The 21,072-nt window shown below is 48.5% G+C and overlaps 1 protein-coding gene across 16 annotated transcripts in view; it reads left to right on the plus strand.

The window, feature by feature from the left end:
- The window catches only part of TCF4 (transcription factor 4), a 189,771-nt gene that overhangs the window by 93,874 nt on the left and 74,825 nt on the right, over positions 1–21,072 (plus strand). For 14 of the 16 annotated variants that reach the window (XM_065657689.1, XM_065657693.1, XM_065657692.1 and 11 more), the window contains 3 exons: positions 186–250; positions 19,160–19,289; positions 19,741–19,790. In XM_065657689.1, the coding sequence (XP_065513761.1) occupies positions 186–250; positions 19,160–19,289; positions 19,741–19,790 (245 nt within the window). The remainder of the gene's footprint in view (positions 1–185; positions 251–19,159; positions 19,290–19,740; positions 19,791–21,072) is intronic. The other 2 variants (XM_065657702.1, XM_065657703.1) reach the window with 1 other exon arrangement.

Below are 21,072 nucleotides of genomic sequence, written 5' to 3' on the forward strand. Positions count from 1 at the left end.
GCGCTGAATTCCCGGTGCCTGTGTCCCGGGTGTAAATCCCATCCCCGCCTTCCTCCGGGGGGAATTTGCTCCCGGGAAGGATGGGGATCTGGAGCCCAGCACTCATAGAAAGTGCTCGGAGAAGCTATATATATATATATCTGCTTATATCCGTTATACATATCTTTTTTTTTTTTTTTTAACAGGTAAAACAGAAAGGGGGTCCTACTCATCCTATGGAAGAGATTCGAATTTGCAAGGTTGCCACCAGGTAAGCGACAGTCTCCTCAGCGGCGGGGTTGTGGTAAATACTCTGAGAAATGAGGTTTGTCCTTCGAGTTGTGCATCGCGGGGCCAGGCCCCGTCCTGAGCGGACACGCGTTTCTCAGAGCCGCGCTTTCTTTGCGAACGCGCGTTTTAAGGCCCTTCGAGCCAGGACACGGTTGCTGGAGGCCGTTGGCGCCGGGCTCGACCTGACCGGGAAGGACTGGGGCCGTGCCCACACCGCTGCCCACATCGCGGAGCTCCTGTCAGCCCCCAGCCTCGGGTGGCCACTGCCGTAAATTCCGGTTTTCGTCGAGTCGGTATGATGTTGTGTGAAAACAAGGTTGTATTGAGGGATAAAAATGTCTGTGAAAATATGATTTGTTGTCCCTTTTTGTTTCTGGATTGTTTTTGGCTGGAAGTCAAGGCCAGCAGGCTAACAGCAAAGCCGTCTCAAGGGGAAGCATGCGTGAGCTAGAAAAATAAGAGTAGTTTAATGAAATAATAAAATGCCAATGTAATACAAAGGTATAGCGTGTGTGCGTGCGCCTCTCTGCACTTTGCATTTGCATACTTTTAAGTCTCCGGAGAAAGTCGGAGTCTAAAAATACTATCAATAGCCAAAAGTCTGTGCTTTGTTTCAAGACAATTGATTTTTTTAAAAGACACGTTCTTTTTAATTTCAGTAGCAATATTAATCATGTGCTTAAATTCATTTTGTTCTTGAAGAGTGCTAGGTTTCTTTTCCTTTTTCTAAGTGCAGTAGCTTCACACTTTGGAGAACTATTGAAAGAATTTAATAGCCTTCTTAATATTCAAAGCTTTATGGTGTTCAAATCTGCCAGGAAATAAGAAAAAAACCAAACCGTGATAACCAGAGCAGGTAAGTCCAGAAGATAACACGTGTAACTGCCTTCACCTGATCCAAAGCAGCCATAGTAGCTCTTAATTAATTTAGGGAGCCATTTCTAGCTAGTCCTTGTTGCTTTAAAAACAAGCAAGCTTTAGCTCGCTGTCGTTAGGAGGTTGCAGGATGTGTTCCGGTCCCCAGTGCCTGCACAGCGCTGGGGATATTGTCCCCGTATTGTCCCCATGTTGTCCCCAGCGTGTCACAGCACCCGAGCGAGGGCGAGACCCGTCCCCTCCGCAGCTCTGCGGCTGCAGACGCCTTTCTGTGCCGCCTTTTGCTCTCCGTTTTCCTTTCGCTCTGCCCGTGTTGGAACGGTCTCATCGCACGCTAAGTTAGGGGTTGTTTCCGAGTCGCGCGTGGCGTTAACCCCGGCACGGTCCGTGCGTCGCAGCGGGGCTGGGGACGCCCGCGGAGCTGCAGCGAGCGGCTCGAGAGGAGAGTTTGCCATCAACAGATAATTACAGCTTGTTTTTAGCATCCTTGGCTGCAGCACTTTGCTGTGCCGAGGACACGGTCCGGCCGGGCAGTGGAGAAGATGTATTTCTTTATTCCAGTAAAGCAGCCGCTGGCTGGGGTTGTAGTGCGAGAGTTTGTGCATTTTCTGCCTGAACAATAGCCACGAGCAATCATTTTTTACATTTTGGTGGACCAATTCTGGCGGGACAGTCACAGCTCTTGGGATGGATCCCCAGCGCTCTAGGGTTGTGTGGGGTCAATGGAGCAAACTCTTCCGACCCACTCGCCTTTTCTGTGGCTTGATCCGTGAAAATTTGAGAAATATTAGGAAAATATTACCAAAAAAGTGCGAATAGTGAGAATTCCAATCCATGGAATAGGGTCGCTCTTTCTGCCACGTGCATCCACTTTCTTGAAGTGTAATGGAAAAGTGGACGAAGCAAATGACCAGTGCCCAGACAGGAAGGAGAAAAAATATTTCTAAGATAAGAATCTCTCGAATTCCTGAAAGGTTCAGAAGGAATAATGCTTAATGCCGAGGCTGGACCATCTGTTCCCTGTTTTCCAGGCTGCAGAACTGTCAGGATCCACCAAATTATTAACGAGTATGAACCTTCAGGCTTAAAAGAAAATAAAAAGCCACAAGCCTATTGCAGGATTTCTAGGATGTGCTTTCGCACGTATTAAGGAAGATGAGCTTATCTAGACAGGAGCTATTGTCGAAAACTCAGCGAATTCCAGGGGAAGCCTCGGCGGTGCCGTTGCGGGTGGTGGAGCGTCCCGCAGCCCCAGCGATCCGAGCTCCTTTTTCCAAAGCCCAGGAGGAACGTGCGGATTTTGTTGATATCTGCAAGGTAAATTGCTACCTCCAGATGTGATGCATCGCTCTCTGTAGATGAGTTCCTGGAACAATTAAGGAAAACTAAATACCTAACGATATTGAACTTGCTACCTATTAATCTTGGGGTAGGGAAAAACCCAACGAGCTCTCTGCAGCCAAGCAGCAGCGCCGGTGGGAGGTTCCAGCCGCGCCGTGAGAGGCCAGATACGCAGCCACACGTTTTCTAAGAGGTGATTTTTATTTCCGAGCCTCGGGCCCACTTGGGCTCTCACTGAAAACCACCGCAAATACAACACCGATTACGGTGGGAATGGAGGAAAGCGCATCTTGGGAACCATTTAATTCCATTAGAGAGGAGTCGTCTAAGAAACATGTACCCAAGTTGTTGTCAAGACACTTTTGAAAAACTGGCTTCATTGAAGCTAATGACAAAAATCTCGTTTCATCCAGCGCAGTCAGGATTTTGCATGTTCTCTTAATTCTGTGCTACTTATTGTTTCCCCAAAGATCAGGTTTTTATATGTATATTGTGCTGGTTTTGGGGGAGATTAACAAGGCAGTAGTATTAAAAAAAAACCCACACCTACTTGATTTCTCATAACTTTATTCTGGTTTGGTGTGTTAGTCTGTATTACTGGTTGGATACTCAGGTTGTAAGTGAGGGCCTGCACGTGGTGATGAAGAGCAAGGAATCTGCTTCATTATTCAAAGAGCGTCACGGAGATCGGCGCTGGAAGGAGGGGAAGGCAGAAGGAGCGGGAGGACGTGATTTGGTGCAGGGGTGTGGAAACGAGAAGCGGTTTGAGCGTGGTGGCTCCGGAGGGACCATCGGCTCCGGATCACCCGCCTTCGCTTGCCCAGTAACAGCTGAAAACGAGCGGCTGTGTTCGTTCTACGGTGTGTGGAGAACTCCGGTGTTCCTTCGTGCAAGAGGACCTGGCTACGCAAAATACTCTGATTAAAGTGATGGTAACGCGTGCTGCTGGCGCGAGTGGGCATCCACCGATCGGCGACGCTGAGGAATCCCGAGCTATTGCGCTTCCCTGAGCAATGCTTGATTCAAAAAAACAACGAATAACCAGAGCTGTCAAATGAGCTCGATGGCCAGGAGATATACACCATCCATTTCCAAGGCAACGCACGAGATCGTATGTGGGAATAAATTAGACAGTTCTTTGAAAATTTGGATTATGCCTTTTGGCAAATGCCTAGTAACAGATACTTAGGTTTTAAGGTGTTTTAACTTAAAGCAAAATCCCCAAATCCTGAGATGACTTGTTTTTACTACTAAGTCTTTCAGAGAGCGAGTCTAAATGTTGGTTTTGGATGTAGTGATTTACTTGATGTTCAAGTACTACTCTTGGAGGCCAGCTGGAACCATCCCCCTGCTAAAGCTGACTCTGGAATGAAGTGTTAAGGTAAAACCTAGTGGAGTTACGCAAGCTCAGCCAGCTATTATTTTTTTCCTTTGTTTTTAATAAAACACAACCGCTACCGAAACATAATAAACTTTGCCCAGACTGAGATCGTACACACCAGCCCGATTCACGATACCACGGGAAGGGGAAAGGGCAACCAGAGTGACACGGGCATGACGTGAAACTTGGGCTTTTTGCAGCCTCCGTTCAAACGAGCAGCAGTTTGTGTAGAAATCTTGCTGGGAAAGCTGCAGATGAGCGCAAGGGAAAGCAAAGTGCACATGGATGAGCTGAGCCCGCTGCCCGGAGGATGGAAATCCTCGCCCAGCGCCGAGCGGGGATGCACAGAAACCGCTATTGCCCGTTTTCTCTTTTCTCCCAGAAGCGCTGGGACTTCCTTCTGCTGGCAGTTATTGAATTGTTGCAACGTCTCTAATTATGTGAAAAGGAGTCCAGCAAGGGAAACCAAAACAAAACAGGAGGGATTATCTTTTTATCTGATACGTACTTTTAAAAGGTCCTTCTTCAGTGCTTCATTCAGCATGAGATTGAGACTAATGCGTATTCTGAAATGAGGCTTCTGATTTAAGCCGCTAAAGAGCGACTATAACAGGAAAAACCGCGGCAGCCCCGTGCGCTCACATGCTCTTGGTTTTCTCGAATTTCACCAGGAACGCCTTGTCCAGTATCTCGCAGAGCACTTTGGGGCTGGTTTGCTTTCTTCCCGTCCCACGGCCTGCCCACCTTTTCCCAGGAAACACCAGAAAAGCCGCATCGCGGCTGCGGACGGGGAAGGCGTGAACCGAGGCACGGAGCCGCCGCGCTCCGGACCGCTTCTCGTTTGTACTTTGTTCGTGAACGTCAGGGCAAAGAATCCCCGTTTTATTGGCATTGTATACAATAAGTTATTAAATTTCATCTCTGTAATACACCTGCAGTAAAATAACAAAACATTACTGCACTTAAGGAACATGTGTGTGTGTTGCAACGTTCCACCCCTCCCTTCCAAACAGCTGCTTACGGATTTCAAGATCCATTGTATATATTCCCCAGAGCCCACCTCTAATAATCGAGACACATCTGCCATTGCACTATTATAGGCATATGTAGTTTTATTGAAAACTATACCTGTATATAAAAAAATTAAATAACTCCTACCTCAATTAAATTGGCAAGCTACCTTTTCTGAAGATCATATTGCAGACCTCTGGAGACACAGCGAGTTCATTTTATTCTTCCGTTACAAATCACTCAGTGGTTTTTTGCTTAGTCAAATAACTAGGTTTCCTCACATTTTGATGGCAAGATTCCTTTAGCTAGAACAATTTCTCCTTCGTCCTCCCTCCCTATAAAACCACACAAAAGCCGTGCTAACGTGATCAAAGCCGCTGAGGTTGGTGGTCAAAGCCCCGTGGGGTTCCGTGGGGCCGGGAAGCCCCATTTCCCCTGGTAACTATGACGTTTTTGTAGTTGGAGAAGATTCACCTCCGTCGTGGTTTCTGCTCGAGCATCTCGCTTTGGGAGGTGGAATCACTGCTCCTGCTCCAGAAATTAGTTCTAGCGCCCATAAACTGTCCTCTTGTGATCGTGGGCACGTTGTGGACTAATGTTTTTGATGTTACGGCACTAAAATAATGACATAAGAGATAAAATTTCCATGTTAATCAAATGTATTAAAGGAACAGACTTAAGTTCAGATGTCTGAATGGCTCATTTAGCAGAATTCCTCATGCATCCAGAAAGACACGGTTTCATTGTCCATATCATAATTGAAGAAACGCCAAAACCCAACGCTGCAATTTGGTGCTAAAAGGAACGCTTTTCTCTTAGCCCTTCGGATCAAATGTTAAGCTGAGGGCTATTTTGCTGGAAGCGAGCATTCCAAGGGCACCTTTCTGGAGCTTATAACCTGGCAACAGAATAACGCTGCGATGCGTAATGTGCGATAATGGGTCTGTGTTGTGGTTGAGTGCTGATAGAGCTTGGTTTGCCTTGGCGGTCGCTGCGCTGCGCCTTTCCGTGCGCCAGGAAGGCGATACGGAGGGAAGGATGCTCGCCGGCCGCTGCGCCCGCCTTCCCGCTTCAGCTCTGCTCGGGGTCGCGGGAAGACCCCCAGCAAAAGGCAGGCTGTGCTTTGGCTGATTGTGGCAGTTGGCAGGGCTCAGAGTTGACTGCGGAGTGCCGTGGCACAAGGGTGGCAGCCGGGGATGCTCTCCTTGGCACGCAAGGTACGGTTTGGCAGGCTTTGCTCCTGGGAGTACACCAGCCCTAAAAAGCAACAAGTTGGGTCACTGCGATGGCTGCGGCCATTTTCCTGGCATTCTTGGCGCGAGGCCTGGCAGTTATCACCCACGCATTGGTTCGCCGGGGCTGACCGTCTCCTTTGCAGCCAGCCGGGTGTGCACGTCTCACGGCGAGCTCCTCTTCCCCTCGCTGGCTCCATGAACGAGCCGAGCTCTCTCTGCGTCGCTCCCATAACGAGCATTCTGGGTCTGTTAGGTGATCCAGCACAGCTCGGTTCGAGCAAGTTCCGAAGAACAATACCGCTTTTTGGAGTAACAGAAATGGATACGGGTGTGATGATTGTGAGGACAAGGTTACAGTGTCGCTGCAGACACTCCCGGTTTAGAGCTTTGCTCGCAGAACCGTTGAGGTTGGCGTCTCGGAGGTCACCTCGCCCGAGCCCTGCAGGTGAGCCAGGCTGCCCAGGACCACGTCCGATGGGTTCGGAACGTCTCCAAGGATAGAGTGATAGAATCACAGCTGGTTTGGGTAGGAGGGCCCTCCCCAGCTCCCCCAGTGCCCCCCCTGCCGTGAGCAGGGACATCTGCACCAGCTCAGGTTGCTCAGAGCCCCCAGACCCAACCTTCTCCCCTCGTTGGCCACCCTCACAGTAAAAAAGTGGGGTTTGTGTCGAAGTGGAATTCTCGTATTCCAGGCTGTGCCCGTTGCCTCTGTTACCAAGTGATTTGTGTCACTGACACTTCCAGAAGGTCCGGTAGCAGAGCTTGTCCCAGTCCTGACTGGGGTCTCAGCATCACCTGCCGCGCACAGAAATAAAGAGGTTATTTTAGATATTATTTTCTTCAGGTGACCATCATGCTCCTGCTGATCTCCCACAGCGGCCGCAAGCCGGCCGGGCCCTTCGGCAGCGCTGGCTGCCCGCCGTCGCGTTGCTCATTTCCAACAGACCATTGCCAATCGCCTTTTTACTGCCCAGAAGTTGCTCCGTTTTCCCACCACCGCCTTTGACATGTGGTTACCTGCTGCTTTGCAGGGGAATGAATAGCATCTTTAATCACACTTAATTACCATGCGACTGCAGGCAGGAACTTCACATCCAGAACAGCTCAAGATGGAGAAACCAGATCTTGTACAGGCACAGATACAGAGCACTAACTATTGAAATAGTCGCTGTTTTCAAAACAGACACTACGTACAACATTTAGTCAGGATCTGTATTTTCTGAGATTGCTATTAATTCGTTTCTACCAGTCACAAAATTTCTCTTATTTTGCAAACTTCTTTACAGTATTTCCAGTTGAGATTGAAGCAATGTCCGAGTTGCCCAGCTCTATTGTTTACATCCTGCACGGGCTAATAATTACATTTTAAGTCATTCAAATGCCGAAGTAAATAGTTCACTACTTGGATAGACTGAGAAATCAGTGTTTTCACCAACAAGTGCCACATATTCAGAGAGCAGATCGTTCTTGCTGCATTGCTGTGGAATTTCTGCCCCGTTTTACCGCATCCTCCCTGGGAGGGTCCCGCTCAACACAAACCCGCCGTCGGTGTATTTTTAAGAACTCCTGACATTCCGGTAAACTCTCACACCTGATTTTCACAGAAATCTCTTTAACCTGTCTCGTGAATAGCTGGAGAAACAAAGGAATAGGTTGAGATCCTGCTGGAATGTCTGTGTTTGGATATGGCAGCGTGTCCCTTGGGGTTTGGTCCCAACTTCAGCCCTGGCATCTGCGCTGACCTTCGGGATGTTCGTTCTTGGAAGGAGACACTCCAGCCATGCTTCCATTGTTATGTGATTTCTTCCTTTGCTTCCTGGCTTGAAAAAAGGAGCAATTACTTTTGACAAGTAGAGATTTCAGGGAATGTATGAGGATATGAATCCTACCAGCTATTTACGTATGGAAGAATTAGAAACAATGACTAAGTTCTGCTCTCAGCCTGCCTAAAAAAAGAAATCCCTCTGATACCTCAGCCACACGAACAACAGCAAATGGCTGTGGAGCTGTCGTGGAGCATTCCCTGCTGCTTTTCTTGTCCTTGGTCTGGAGATGCTTTCCCAGCTGGTTTTAATTCAGCATTAAGACATTTATACAGGGTAAGGAAGCGCGGTGGCTTCCAGGGTGTGGGTACCCCAGGTATATTATCGGAAGGGTTCCCCAGGGCAGAGGGACCAGCCGAGCCCTGGGAAGGAGGTGGCCGGGGGTGACCCGGCCCCATATGCTGAATCCCCCCGGCATCCTCCTCGGGAGCAGGAAGCCCATGTTGGTGCGGCAATGCCCACATCAAACTCCCGTGGGCAGCGGGGCCATCCCCACCGTCTCGGTGATGCCCACGTTAAACCCCCGTGGGCAGCGGGGCCGTCCCCACCATGTCGGCGCTGCCCACGTTAAACCCCCGTGGGCAGCGGGGCCGTCCCCACCATGTCGGCGATGCCCACGTTAAACCCCCGTGGGCAGCGGGGCCGTCCCCACCATGTCGGTGATGCCCATGTTAAACCCCCGTGGGCAGCGGGGCCATCCCCACCATGTCGGCAATGCCCACATTAAACCCCCGTGGGCAGCGGGGCCGTCCCCACCATCTCAGCGTTGCCCACATTAAACTCCCGTGGGCAGCAGGGCCGTCCCCACCATGTCGGTGATGCCCACGTTAAACCCTCGTGGGCAGCAGGGCCGTCCCCACCATGTCGGTGATGCCCACATTAAACCCCGTGGGCAGTGGGGCCGTCCCCACCGTCTCGGTGATGCCCACGTTAAACCCCCGTGGGCAGCGGGGCCGTCCCCACCATGTCGGCGATGCCCACGTTAAACCCCCGTGGGCAGCGGGGCCGTCCCCACCATGTCGGCGCTGCCCACGTTAAACCAACGTGGGCAGCGGGGCCGTCCCCACCATGTCGGTGATGCCCACATCAAACTCCCGTGGGCAGCGGGGCCGTCCCCACCATGTCGGCGCTGCCCACGTTAAACCCCCGTGGGCAGCGGGGCCATCCCCACCATCTCAGCGATGCCCACGTTAAACCCCCGTGGGCAGCGGGGCCGTCCCCACCATGTCGGCGATGCCCACGTTAAACCCCCGTGGGCAGCGGGGCCGTCCCCACCATGTCGGCGATGCCCACGTTAAGCCCCCGTGGGCAGCGGGGCCGTCCCCACCATGTCGGCGATGCCCACATTAAACCCCCGTGGGCAGCGGGGCCGTCCCCACCGTCTCGGTGATGCCCATGTTAAACCCCCGTGGGCAGCGGGGCCGTCCCCACCGTCTCGGTGATGCCCACGTTAAACTCCTGTGGGCAGCGGGGCCGTCCCCACCATGTCGGCGATGCCCACGTTAAGCCCCCGTGGGCAGCGGGGCCGTCCCCACCGTGTCGGCAATGCCCACGTTAAACCCCCGTGGGCAGCGGGGCCGTCCCCACCGTGTCGGCGCTGCGTGACGGTGGGCCGCTCTCGCTTCCCCTTTCCTGTTTTGCTTGCTTTTCACGGTTCCCCTTTCGGAGCCTGTTTTCCCCCATAGCTGCCGGGTGTTTTGCCGCAGCCGGGGCGGGATGCGTCCCTCGCGGGTGGGTTTGCTGGGTTGGCTCGCCTCCAAAATGCGCCTTTCCTTCTCGAATGTGCGGCCATCCCGCTCCGCGTGGCGTTCTCGGCCTTGCTCACCTTGGGAGCAGCGGTTTTAAAGCATTTCCCACCCCGCTCTGGCTCTGAAAAGCGCCCAACACGTTGTTGGTGCTTAACAATTAATAAATACTAATGGGACAGGAGGCAGGTCCGTATTTCTGCCGCTGCGGCAGGTGAGGTGTGTGTCTGCCGGGCATCCAAGTCTTGCTGCACTGTGTTTAGCAACAATGGAGAAGTTAATATTTGTATTCCGTTCTGAAGTTAACGACAGAATATAGCCATCTGTCTGCATGTTTATAGGTCTGTCTTGTTTGTTGGTTTGGGGTTTTTTAACTGTTTTCTTTTTTTGAAAATGGATCCTGGTTGACTGTCAGGAGAAAACATTTTTTTAAATTGTAAATGTACAGATCATACTACAGTTAGAATTATGGGTATTTCCCACATCCTTGTCTTTCAAAAGTGTCTGGGGAAAAATACATATAAAGCCTAATAAAAACCAACTGTGTCACTGAAATATAACTCACTTGGGTATTTCTCTGTCTCTTTTTTTCCATACACTGTAACGTACAGCGTTACCTTTACACTGGATAACAAGGTGCCGTGACGAATCCGATTTTTGGAGAGAGTTGCATTTTAATTATTTCATCTGAGGCAAAAAAACGGCAATTAACTGCCCAGCATATTCTAGCCACCTACAGAGCAAATGAGCACCAAGCTGCTTGGTGGCGCTTTGCCGTCCTGCCCGTGCCGTGGCGGGGTGGTGACTCTGGCACCTTCCCAGCGTAGCCTTGGCGTCTCTCTCGGGCCAAGAAGATGCGAAATAGGTTGTTTCCACGGTTTGAAAGTCCCACTTGCCTTCTTGGTGCTGAGAAGTCGAATTTTGGGAGCCTCCAAGGTTTAGCGAGCGATCCGGCAGCAGCGGGAGTTGCCCGTGTCTTGCCTTCTGCCCACGTCAGAGATGCTCTGCCGGTATCATTTAATTTTCCGGTGACTAGAATCGTATTCTGAAGTTATCTGGCTCTACAAATTTTGCCACGTCACTTCTGGCTCTTTGCTTTTTTTTTTTTTTTTCCCCTGCTTCCTTCCTTTATCGATGTAATTGCTCTGCGATCTGAGGATGTGTTTCCCTGGGACGTCAAGGAGAATCGAGAGCAAGGCGGTAGCTCTGGAAAATGCTCTCCTTGGTGCTCTGTTCAGCCTGATATTTCTTTTCTCTGGAGTAATTTTTGATGTGGAGACGGTCTGTCCTTCCCCAGCACCTGTAAACCTTGAATTAAATGATTGCGCCCCTGTCTACAGACATGTTGCTCCTCCCCGAATTTGGGCAGGTTACTAGGTATTCATAAATCTGCTTTAATTTGTATAATAGAGACGATATGAACGGATGAAAATTGCTGACCGTTGTTCTTCATGCGTGAGAATACTTGGCTCACTACCTGTGCTCCATATAGCGCTTGGGCTTCTCCTCGAGCACGTATAGTCGGCATTTTGACTGAAAAGCGCCGGTTTTCCCCCGAAGCGCTGACGGAACGGGAGGCGCAAGGAGCTGGGGCGGGCTGGGGTGCCGCGCTCCGCTCACTCGGTTACACCTTGCTACGTTTTTACCTGTGTCAGCATTAAAAGTGCTTTTTTTTTGCCCCTTCCCGTTCCTCAGAGCAGCTGAATTTGCCGATTTTGTGGTTGCAGGGCGAGTCGAATTTTTTCTCCTGTCTTAAGCACAAGGTGACCTAAACAGTGCAGATTTTACTTGAGCTGGATATGCCTTTGTCAGCTATACGCTTGCTTAGGACATATCCGTTCCCGTGGAGGAGCATGTGCTTCAGCTGGGTGGAAAAAAATTGCGAGCAGCAGAGGGAAATTTAAAATAGAGGAAAAAAGAAAGTTCCAGTTTTAAATACCACGTGAGTGTCATTAGTTGCTTGTAGGCGTATTTGCATAACAAATCCCGGAAAAAATAAATGTGACTTTCTAACGCTGAAAACGTAAGGCTCCTGTAACGTGAAGCACGATTTTGAGACTCGAACGGTTCGTGTTTAAATTTTTAATAGCCCTTTCCCAAGCAAATGGTGGTAACGCACCAGTGTCGTGTCTGTGCATCATTCCCATGTATTCAGTTACTTCGTCCTCATTGCTCATTGCCGATCTTCTGAAAAAACCCGATTTTTTCCTTATTCCTGTGGGAATAGGTCCGTCCTTTCCTTTCCCAGCTTGGGTGTCCCCTGGGAGGGCTCGTCCCACCCCGGGCAGCTGGAAGGGGCAAAAACTGTGATTTATTTGCCATTCTCACGTACCGTTAATTTCAGTGCCGCTTCTTCCCTCCGCTTCCTTTGCAACCAGCGGCTGATGTTTCACTTCTCTCACCCTGGAGCACGTAAACGAGGGAGCTTTAACTAATTAAGCATCATTTCCGAACCCGGGCGACACAAATCCACCGTAGCCACGGCCTTCTGCGGTGCTGGATCATTCGAGGACGTGCAAATAGTCTGAGGATAATGATTTTTTTCCCTGTAAAACCTTGCTTCTCCATCAAAAAGAAGGAGGCCGGTGTTATCTCCCGGGCTGATGAATGGTAAGAAGTAAAAAAAAAAAAAAAAAAAAAACGACATGAGGCACTTAAAATATTTAGCACGGGTTTTGTTATTTTTTTGGACAGGAAGTTTCTTTGGTCTCTCAGATGTCCGTACGGTAACTTTTCTTTGGTTAAAAATATTACTAACATAATTTACAGAAAAAAAACGCCGTTTCCCATGCATTTGAACTTCTGTAAGCCTTTCCTGTGTTCTCATTTTCAAAGGGAAAACAATAATTCTATCATTAAAAATGGGAATTCAGCCACGAAACACCTTTTCAAGACGGAGGCATGTCAGGATATTTTACCCGGCTGAGCCAACTCGCGCCAGGGTTCGGTGTAAGCCGTTTGTAGCCGGGCGCTCGCGCGGGGAGGAGGGACGATAATTGACTCGGTAGGTTAACAGGGCTGCTTTGAGGGCGCGCAGTAATTTGCCGGGGAGGAACATTTCGAAGCAAGTCGTGGTAGGACATCCTGACTGAAGCGCTGACTCGAACGGAAGAAAAGCGAACGAGGCGGCTCTTGCCAGCGGGTCTTTGGTGGTTTTCTGCGGGAAAAGCGGCGCGGGAATGCGGTTCTGAGCACGGCGTTGGGGTTCGCGCGTCTCTGACCCTCCGTCCCGCAGCAGTGCCCGCGGTGCTGAGGCCGCCCGACGGTGCTGGACAAAGCGCCCGCTTGGAGATGGTCTCAACTCACGGAAACACCGACGTTTTGCGTGCTGGGAGGTACCGCGAAAAACAGGGGTAGCAGGGCATGCGTTTCCTAACTTAGTGAGCGGTTCCAATATACGTGCTGGCGAATACAGCGTTTATCTGGTTGTTATTCAACCCCGATAGTTTTGATGGTGCCCCTTTTTTACCGCACGTCGGTATTCTGCTATCGTGCGCTTTTTTATACCTGAAACGTCGTACCGTATGTACCTAGCTTGCGGTTTGGGGCGGAATAGCTGCAGAGGGGTTTTTGAAAGGAATTGGGAAGCTGTTGTGGGTGAGCTGAACCCTCTGATGACGTGCGAGCCTGTTTTCCGCAGGCAGTGCTGAGCCCCGCTCAGCAATCCCCAAAATCCAGCTCTGTCCAGGGGCCACATTCTGCCCCCGGTGACGCCCGGAGGATTTATCCTGGGCTAAAGCGGGGCTGCTTCGTTCCAGTTCTCTTGATTGCAAAACCTTTTAAATGCGATTGCTCGGTATCGCGGTACGCAAAGACGTGGGAGCGCCGTCAGGGTCCATGGTGCTGCTTTGCACCATGTTGGACGGACTGCAGATCATTCTGGGGTGAATTTTGCCACTAACGGGCCGTGACACCCCCAAACCCCAAACCAGCTGTTTTAGCGGCACGGGAGAACTTCTGACCATAAACCGCTGGGCTTTGAGCAAAGTCCCTTCCATCGCTCGGTCTCGTCTCCCCCAGCCACCCTCACCAGTGAGAATCCCAGCAGCTTTTTGAGTTTTTACGGGTTTTTTGATGCCCTTGGAGGGTGGCGGTGACGACACGTTCCCCGTCCGCGGGCAGCACAGGGACGTTCCCCGGGACATCCTGACATGAGCATTACCTGTGTTTAAGCGTGTGTTTTGAAACCCCGTAATCATCTGGCTCAATTTCAGCGTGGAAAGGAAAACCGTATTCTGAAAGATGAATAAAGAAGCGGAGAGAACGTCCTTCTCGCCGCCCCCGAGCGAGCACAAAGGAGCCGGACGGGGCTTCGCCGGGGAGGAGTTTTTGGGTTATTAGCACCCAAAAAAAGTTGTCTGGGACACCCAGTTTCGTACGTGTGTGTGTGTGCCTGCGTGCGTCCCTACAAACACATTGCACATCAATTCTAAGCGTATGTAACGCCACGTTTGGCTGATCTTTGCACCGGGATTTTCATTTGTGCTGCAGGACAGGAGGTGTTTCCAGCTCCCAGGATCCAGGCCCGGACTGTAGAGCAGAAAATCATAAACAGAGCAAAGACGGTATTTTACAAAACTCCTTACAGGAGGAGAAAGTCCCTTCTTCCCTTTGAAATTTTCGTGCCTCGTACTTACATTTTTCCCATGCACTAGGAAATGAAATATTTTTATTACATTAACGCTTCAGAAAAACAGCAAAGACTGTGCAATTGATGGTGAAATCGCTCACTGTAAATGTGAAAGATGGGGATCGTTAGTGCAAACAAGTAACTAACCTTTAGTGATAATCAAGCAGCGGTATAATAATCTGAGTCATCATGCCTAATGGTGAGTGGAGGGATGGGAAGGAGCAAGCAAACAGCACGAGCGAATGCGGGAAAAATTAGCTAAGAAGTTGCAAATGATCTTTTCTCCTGCTCGCCTTGAATAGACGAGGAGAACGAGCAGGTTTGAAATCCTCGCTGGCCGGAGGTGGTTGAACCTCAGCCGTTATCTGAGGGCACGTGAAATGCTGCTGAAACCGGTAGATGAACTTGGAAAGTTGCTGCTCTTGTGCTGCTATTAGATTCAGTGCTCAAAAAGCACAACGGGGAAAAATTACTCCAGAAAGGTTTCAACTTAAAGAGCAATTTTAAATTATGCAGAGGAAGAGAGAGCGAAAAAATTTTTTAAAAAAAACACCTAAACCTAGAGAACTAATACTGATGACATTAATGCACAAGGGGCGGTTGAACACGAAAAATTATTTGGTAATACCTGCAAGCATTTTTTAATGGAAAAGGTCAAAGTCAAAAGCAAACTGCTGAACACTGCGCTCAGCTCTCTGAAGGTGCTGCCCTGGAAGGCAGAAGAAATGAAACAAAAGGTTAGTTGCCATCAGATAGAGAAAATAAACCCAACATCTTAACGTTTCTCTCACTTCGTGCACGTGAGCGTTCTTGAAAAAAAAATAAATCTCTGTGAAAAATTAAATCTCTCCGTGAGAGAAGTTCTTTTGTTCCTTAGAGGTCAACATTTTCCTGCAAATACTCGTAAGGATTCCGGTCGGTTCAGTGAAAAAGGAAAACGGCACCTTAGCCTGAAAACACGCTGAAAAACCCGGGGAAATGGTTTCTCTGTGGTTGCCATCAATGGGCTGCAATTTACAGTTGGCGTGAGAGAGAAATACTGGACGTGAATGACACACGGCCGATTTGACAGGGAGCTGCCAAATTTCCAAAGCCACCGAAAGGAGTCTTGGTAGGAATTGGACAGATTATGAACAGATGCCCTGACAGTCACATGATAAGTGGAAATTTAGTTTCATAATTTGATTAAAAGCAGAGGATTGGACTCACAGAAGGAAATAACCAAGAAATGATTCAGCTGCGTGTGCGGCAGGACTTAGTTAACCTGAAAATTCAGAAGCTGAGCAGCTGAAACGGGGATGACGAGATCTCAGCCTGCGTCCTGGGATTTTACTAGAGGAGAGGAAAACAGGACAGTTGTCGTTAGAAATGTATTGTATGAAAAAAAAAAAAAAAAGCTGCAAAAAATTCTTCCCTGCTCAGTGTTTTCAGAGGCTTTGGGATCACCGACCGGTTTCCTTTTGATCTGCATTAACGTTCTATTAGTAAAATGCAACACTCTGTCATCCCCCAATCTCACCTGCTTTTGGAAGAAAGGAAAACTGAAGTATCTTTTCGTAAATGTATTTCCCACCTACTAGGTCGGAAACAAATATTTACGTGAAATTTTCATTTGCCAAGCCAAACTTCGCGTTTGCAATGGAAACATTTGTTTTTTCCGGGAGGGGTAATATCATATCCAGGTGGGTAGGACTTCGTCGTAGGACGTGCGTATTTTCTCCTTACCCGGCTTTCATTCTTTGTCTAGTTATTCAGATTTTGGAGGCGAAATACACCAGTCGGTGACTTCTTTAACAAATGTTTAGAAAGCAGACGGGGTTGTGTGTAAGGAGAAAAGCAAAGATGTTGCAGTCGATAATAAATCCAGCTGCGTGGCCCGACGTGGAAACGGATTTTGCTCCGTTGCTTCTTTTTGTCCTTCTGTGATGGTTTTTAGCTCAAACTCTAACATCCCCCTGGCAAATTCAGTACATCATGAGCTCTGCTTAGTAGGAAACAAACTGCAAACTGCCTGGTCTGTGAGGACGGGATGTGGCTTCTGAGCTCCTCGTTTCTAGGGGTAAATATTAACTTTGGTGCTAATAATTCCCGGCGTTCCCCGGCTCCGATTTGGAGCCCCGGAGCCGGTGTCATGCTGGCGTTGTGGCGTGTAAACGTTGTATTGATCTCTCTCTTTGTCGCAGGCCCTTAGCAGCGTGACACGGAGCCCATTGTCCCTCGTACAAGCATCTCACAATACCTACTACTATATTTTTATCATTTTAGTGCTCGGTTAGGTCCCCTCAGTGGGGTTCGGTCCCTCTTTTTTACCTCCTAAGAGCATCTCCATCCCGTAGCAGACAAAGGAGGGAGCTTTTCTCTGGGTTGGGTTATTTGTCTGTGGGTTTTTTTTCTTTTAAGACAGTGAAGAAACGAGTCGGTGACAGTTCTGGTGAAAATTTTTGTGGCGTGTTGGTTTTTGTTTGGTGTTTATTTTTTTTTTTTTTTTTGAAATTAATGTTTGTTGTAGAAAAGCTCCGGCGGGCGATGCCCAACATCCCCGGGTCCAGCCCCGACCCGCCAGGTCCTTAAAGTGCAACCGGTGGCCAGGACAAGCGCTTGTCCATCCCTGCCGAGCAGCCTTTACAATGGGACACGCGTTTCCTTCTCGTACAATACTGCACGTTTGGGATTTTTTGTTGTTTTTTTCCCTGTAGAAACCTCTGCATCTTTTTATAGAGGAAAATATTTGGATGAAAAACCAAAACCAACATAGGGTATGTGTATGTTTTATGCTCCTAAAGTGAATCTTGTTTAATGTGAAATAGTTTGCAAACGCTGTCTTCTATATGTTGTTGTTGCTTTTTTTTTTTTAAGTCAAATGAAATGTAGTAGGCTGGGTATAGGAATTTATACAGCTGATGGCTCTAAGTCTTTCAGACTACCCGACATATGGATAAACCGTGCACAGATTTAGCAGGTCTGTCTTTATGTTAAAACGTATACGTGATAAAAATATATGACTGAAGCGGATTTCGGTGGTTAGCGCAGTTTCATTCTGAAATGCTCCGAGACGTTCAATAAAATCCCGTTTATTTTCAGAGGACGTTCGCAGCGAGTCGATCACCCTTTTTTCCACGACTTTCCGCATCTCTTTCTCTGCCATTATGCTATAGGCTCGCGACCGGTTTTGCGGGTGCAGGTGTTGTTTGCTGAGCGGAGCGCAGGGAGCGCAGGTGTATATGAGCTGAACGTACGGATATTGCCCAAAAAGCGCCGCGTTCCTGGCTTCTCGTGTTTCCCAGCCCCGAAAGGGCTCCGACGCCCGCTCCGTCTGTCCAGCCCTCCTCTGCCATGCTCCTGTAGCCTCCCTGGGAATGAAAAAGCAGAATCTAGTTTTCTCGAATCAAAAGTTATCCTGAAATGTTTTTAGCGAGTATAGTCAAGGAGCGAGGATGTTTTAATTTCTGATTTTCCAGCTCATGGGTCATATTTGACCAACTGCTTTCAGCAGAAGACATGCCACTTTGTTGAGCTATTTAGGAATCAAAAAGACTGTCTTAATTTAAAACAAGGAGCCTTTGTTTTAGTTGGTGACTGCCTTGTGAAATTTTTCAGTTCTCAGCGGGTTAACCAGGGAACAGGGGCAGAGTCATAATTGGCCTATTTAGAGTATTTTGCATGTGAATAGTGTGTTAGTGAAGCATTACTAAGTCTGTTGTGAGTGACATGGTGATTAGAATTTAGATTAGGGAAAACACATTCTGTACTTTATCAAGTACAGTAATTAGTTCAGTCAGTAAAAGTTGATTACAAGTAACGATAAAGTTAGATTTTTGGTACTTAATTTTAAAATTTCTTTATTAAATGGTAAATTTGTCCTTAATATAAATGGTAGTATCTACACCTGGTTTATTGCCTATCAGAATAATTAAAAGAACAATGCGTTCAATGCAGAGTATAATCAGGGGATTTATGTATTATGGGTAAGTTTCAACGTAGTTTATAGCAAATAGAACATTACTCGGGAAATCGTTCTTCTGTCGTAGTCTCTTAAAGATTGATAATTTTCCTTACGGCGTGGGTCAGAGAATGTTTTCTGCTGTTTCATGGAAACCATCGTCCTTGCGTAGCCGGCAGAATGTTGCGTTTCTCAGGACGCGTCTCGTTAGCTAATGGTACAGGCGTAAAGTGGATATATTGAAAGTCCTTTGCTGCTGCTGCTGCTGTACAACAGCATTAATTGGTTTTGGTCTTCCGAGGTGCTTTTCTTTTCCGATAGCATTGCAAAAAAATATTAATAATGTATAATTTTATTTTCACGTTTTGATCGCATATTACGGACAGCCTGCTGTGCAGATTTTTGTATTGCCAAACCTGATATATTTGATTCGCAGATATGAATTTTTCCCCGCGCGGGGACAGACAATGAAGCTGTTTCATGCACACTGAGCCAACTGCGCTATCAACAGCCCGATTTTTTTTCAAATTTTATTATTGTTAAATCCGTGCACTTAACTATCTTGTTTGCAGTGAAGAAACTAAATTGCCTTCAAATATATTAGCAGAGCTCCAAAAGTTTTTAAAACACCGATTGCATTTGAATACGTAGGCGAGAAGTCTCCTTTAAATGGAAATAATCGTATTGTAAATTAATGACTTTGTGCTTTCCTAGCAAAGGGAAAGATGCTCAACTGGCAATTTTTGTCACGTCTCCTTTAAAAAGTTGGCAGGTTCTCGTCTCGGCGTTTCAGGCGCTCGTGAAGGTTTCTTTACGGTGTTATTTTTAGGAATGAGAAATAGCTAATGATGAGGAAAGTCGGCTTTGCCATGCACGCGCACACACGCCTGTGTTTTTAATCTTTTAGCAAAGTCTCCTCGGAGGTGAGATGGATATTGGCAACCCCGGAGCGCTGTCCCCCAGCAAGCCCGGCTCCCAGTACTACCAGTATTCCAGCAATAACCCCCGCCGGAGGCCTCTCCACAGCACCTCCATGGGTGAGTCACTTTGGCTTCAACCTTTCTTTTTCCTTTTTTTTTTTGCCATCTCAACACATAATCGGAGTTTCGGCCCGTTGAGCGATACTTTGCAATACAGACAAATCCGTGGCAGAGCTGGGACTCGCCGAGGGGTTTATTTAACGGGAGCTGATTGCTCCTCTCCGGCCTCTTTGTTGAGCTTGCAGGAGCCCTAAAAAATGGCTTTTTTCAAAGCGTAAGGCGAAAACAAAGCCCCTAAGACTCAAGATGAAAATATGACCGGTTTGCCAGCATTTTGCTGTCAGACAAGAGCAGCGGCGTCCGCTCGGTGTCCCCAAAACTGCGGCGAGCCTGGCGTGCGATGCTGGGCAGGGCGATTAGCAGCTGGGGCTGCAGCAAATCTCGGTGCAATTAAAAAAAACCAACTAAAAGCCTGTCTTACGAAGACACCGTTTTGTCTTTTTTTCAGAAGTCCAAACAAAGAAAGTTCGAAAAGTTCCTCCAGGTTTGCCATCTTCAGTAAGTACCGCTCGCCTCTCGCGCGCTCGGCAGCGCGGGGCTTTGTTCGCTTGCGGTCACGTAGAAACGAGCTCGCTCCCGGCTCTTCGGGGCCAAACGCCGGGGCCGAGCTGAGGAGAGGCCCGAAAATCTCCGGTGCGGAGCGATGGGCCGCACGGCGGGGCCGAGCGCCCGTCGCTCGCGTGGGTTTTGGGATGCCGCGTACCGGCATCGCTCCAGCCGCCGCTCCGTGGGGCCGCCGCCCGCCTGGGGATTTGCGTGTTCAAAAAGAGGATTCGAGGAGACGTTTCCCGGGGTCTCAGCCCGGGATGCGGGGCCAACATCTTCCTTGCCATTTGCGGTGGTACCCGCGGCGGCGCCCGCCCAGCTGCCAACAGCTGGATCCAGCTGTGCCAGCGGCAGCGGGGGCGGCTCCGGCGCTAACGACAGCGCTGGCAATTAGCCGATAATTTAAAGAACATCCCCGATAGCTCTTGGTAAGGAGGGTTGCGGATACCATCCGGCTACGCCGGGCACATTTTTCAGGGTTTGTCGGGAACTCTTGGCACCGTCCAGGCAGAAGTTGGTGTTTCTCTTTGGTTCGGCGAAGCCCTTAGTCTCGTGATTCAAATAATTAATCTGGTCGTTTTCATTTTTTCAGCGCCATGTAAAATCTTTGTGGGTTTTTTTTTCCTGAAAAAGCTGTGCCAAGGTGCATTACGTCTTCTGAGAGCGTTTACTTTAAAATCCGTTAAAATATATAGAAAGTAGAGGTTTTAAAAGAAATTATACGAGATTTTAGCAAATAGAGCATAAAGAACAGTACGGCTAAAGAGTGCATTTTATTCGAGTATTTTCATTCTCGTTTTATTTTTTTTCTGCCATTACTTTAAAAATCCAGAACACGTATTTTTGTATCAATATCTGCAAACAGAGAACAAACCACTCAAGAGGGGCGAGCTTCCCTTTCATACCTGACAACTCCGTTTGTTTGATCTCTAAACCTGGTTCTTAGGAGGAGCCGAGCGCCGATCAATCTTGCGGAGCTTATAACAAATTGGCGTGGTAATCTCAGATGGGTTTTGTGTTTTTCCCGTAAATCCACGTAAATTTGCAGGTTGCAAACTCCCATACTTCCAAAGCTTCGGTTATTGTAGTGACTGTGCTCAACAATAGTTTCGTTGCTGGTCACTTTATAAATAATAAAATTTTAATCTGAAAGACAAAAGCACGTATGAACATCCTAATTTGATCACACGCATTATTGTAATCTTTATAATGTTAAATACCAACGTAAATCTTT

The sequence above is a fragment of the Caloenas nicobarica genome, chromosome Z (assembly GCF_036013445.1).
Source record: "Caloenas nicobarica isolate bCalNic1 chromosome Z, bCalNic1.hap1, whole genome shotgun sequence".
In the NCBI taxonomy this organism is placed as follows: Eukaryota; Metazoa; Chordata; class Aves; order Columbiformes; family Columbidae; genus Caloenas; species Caloenas nicobarica.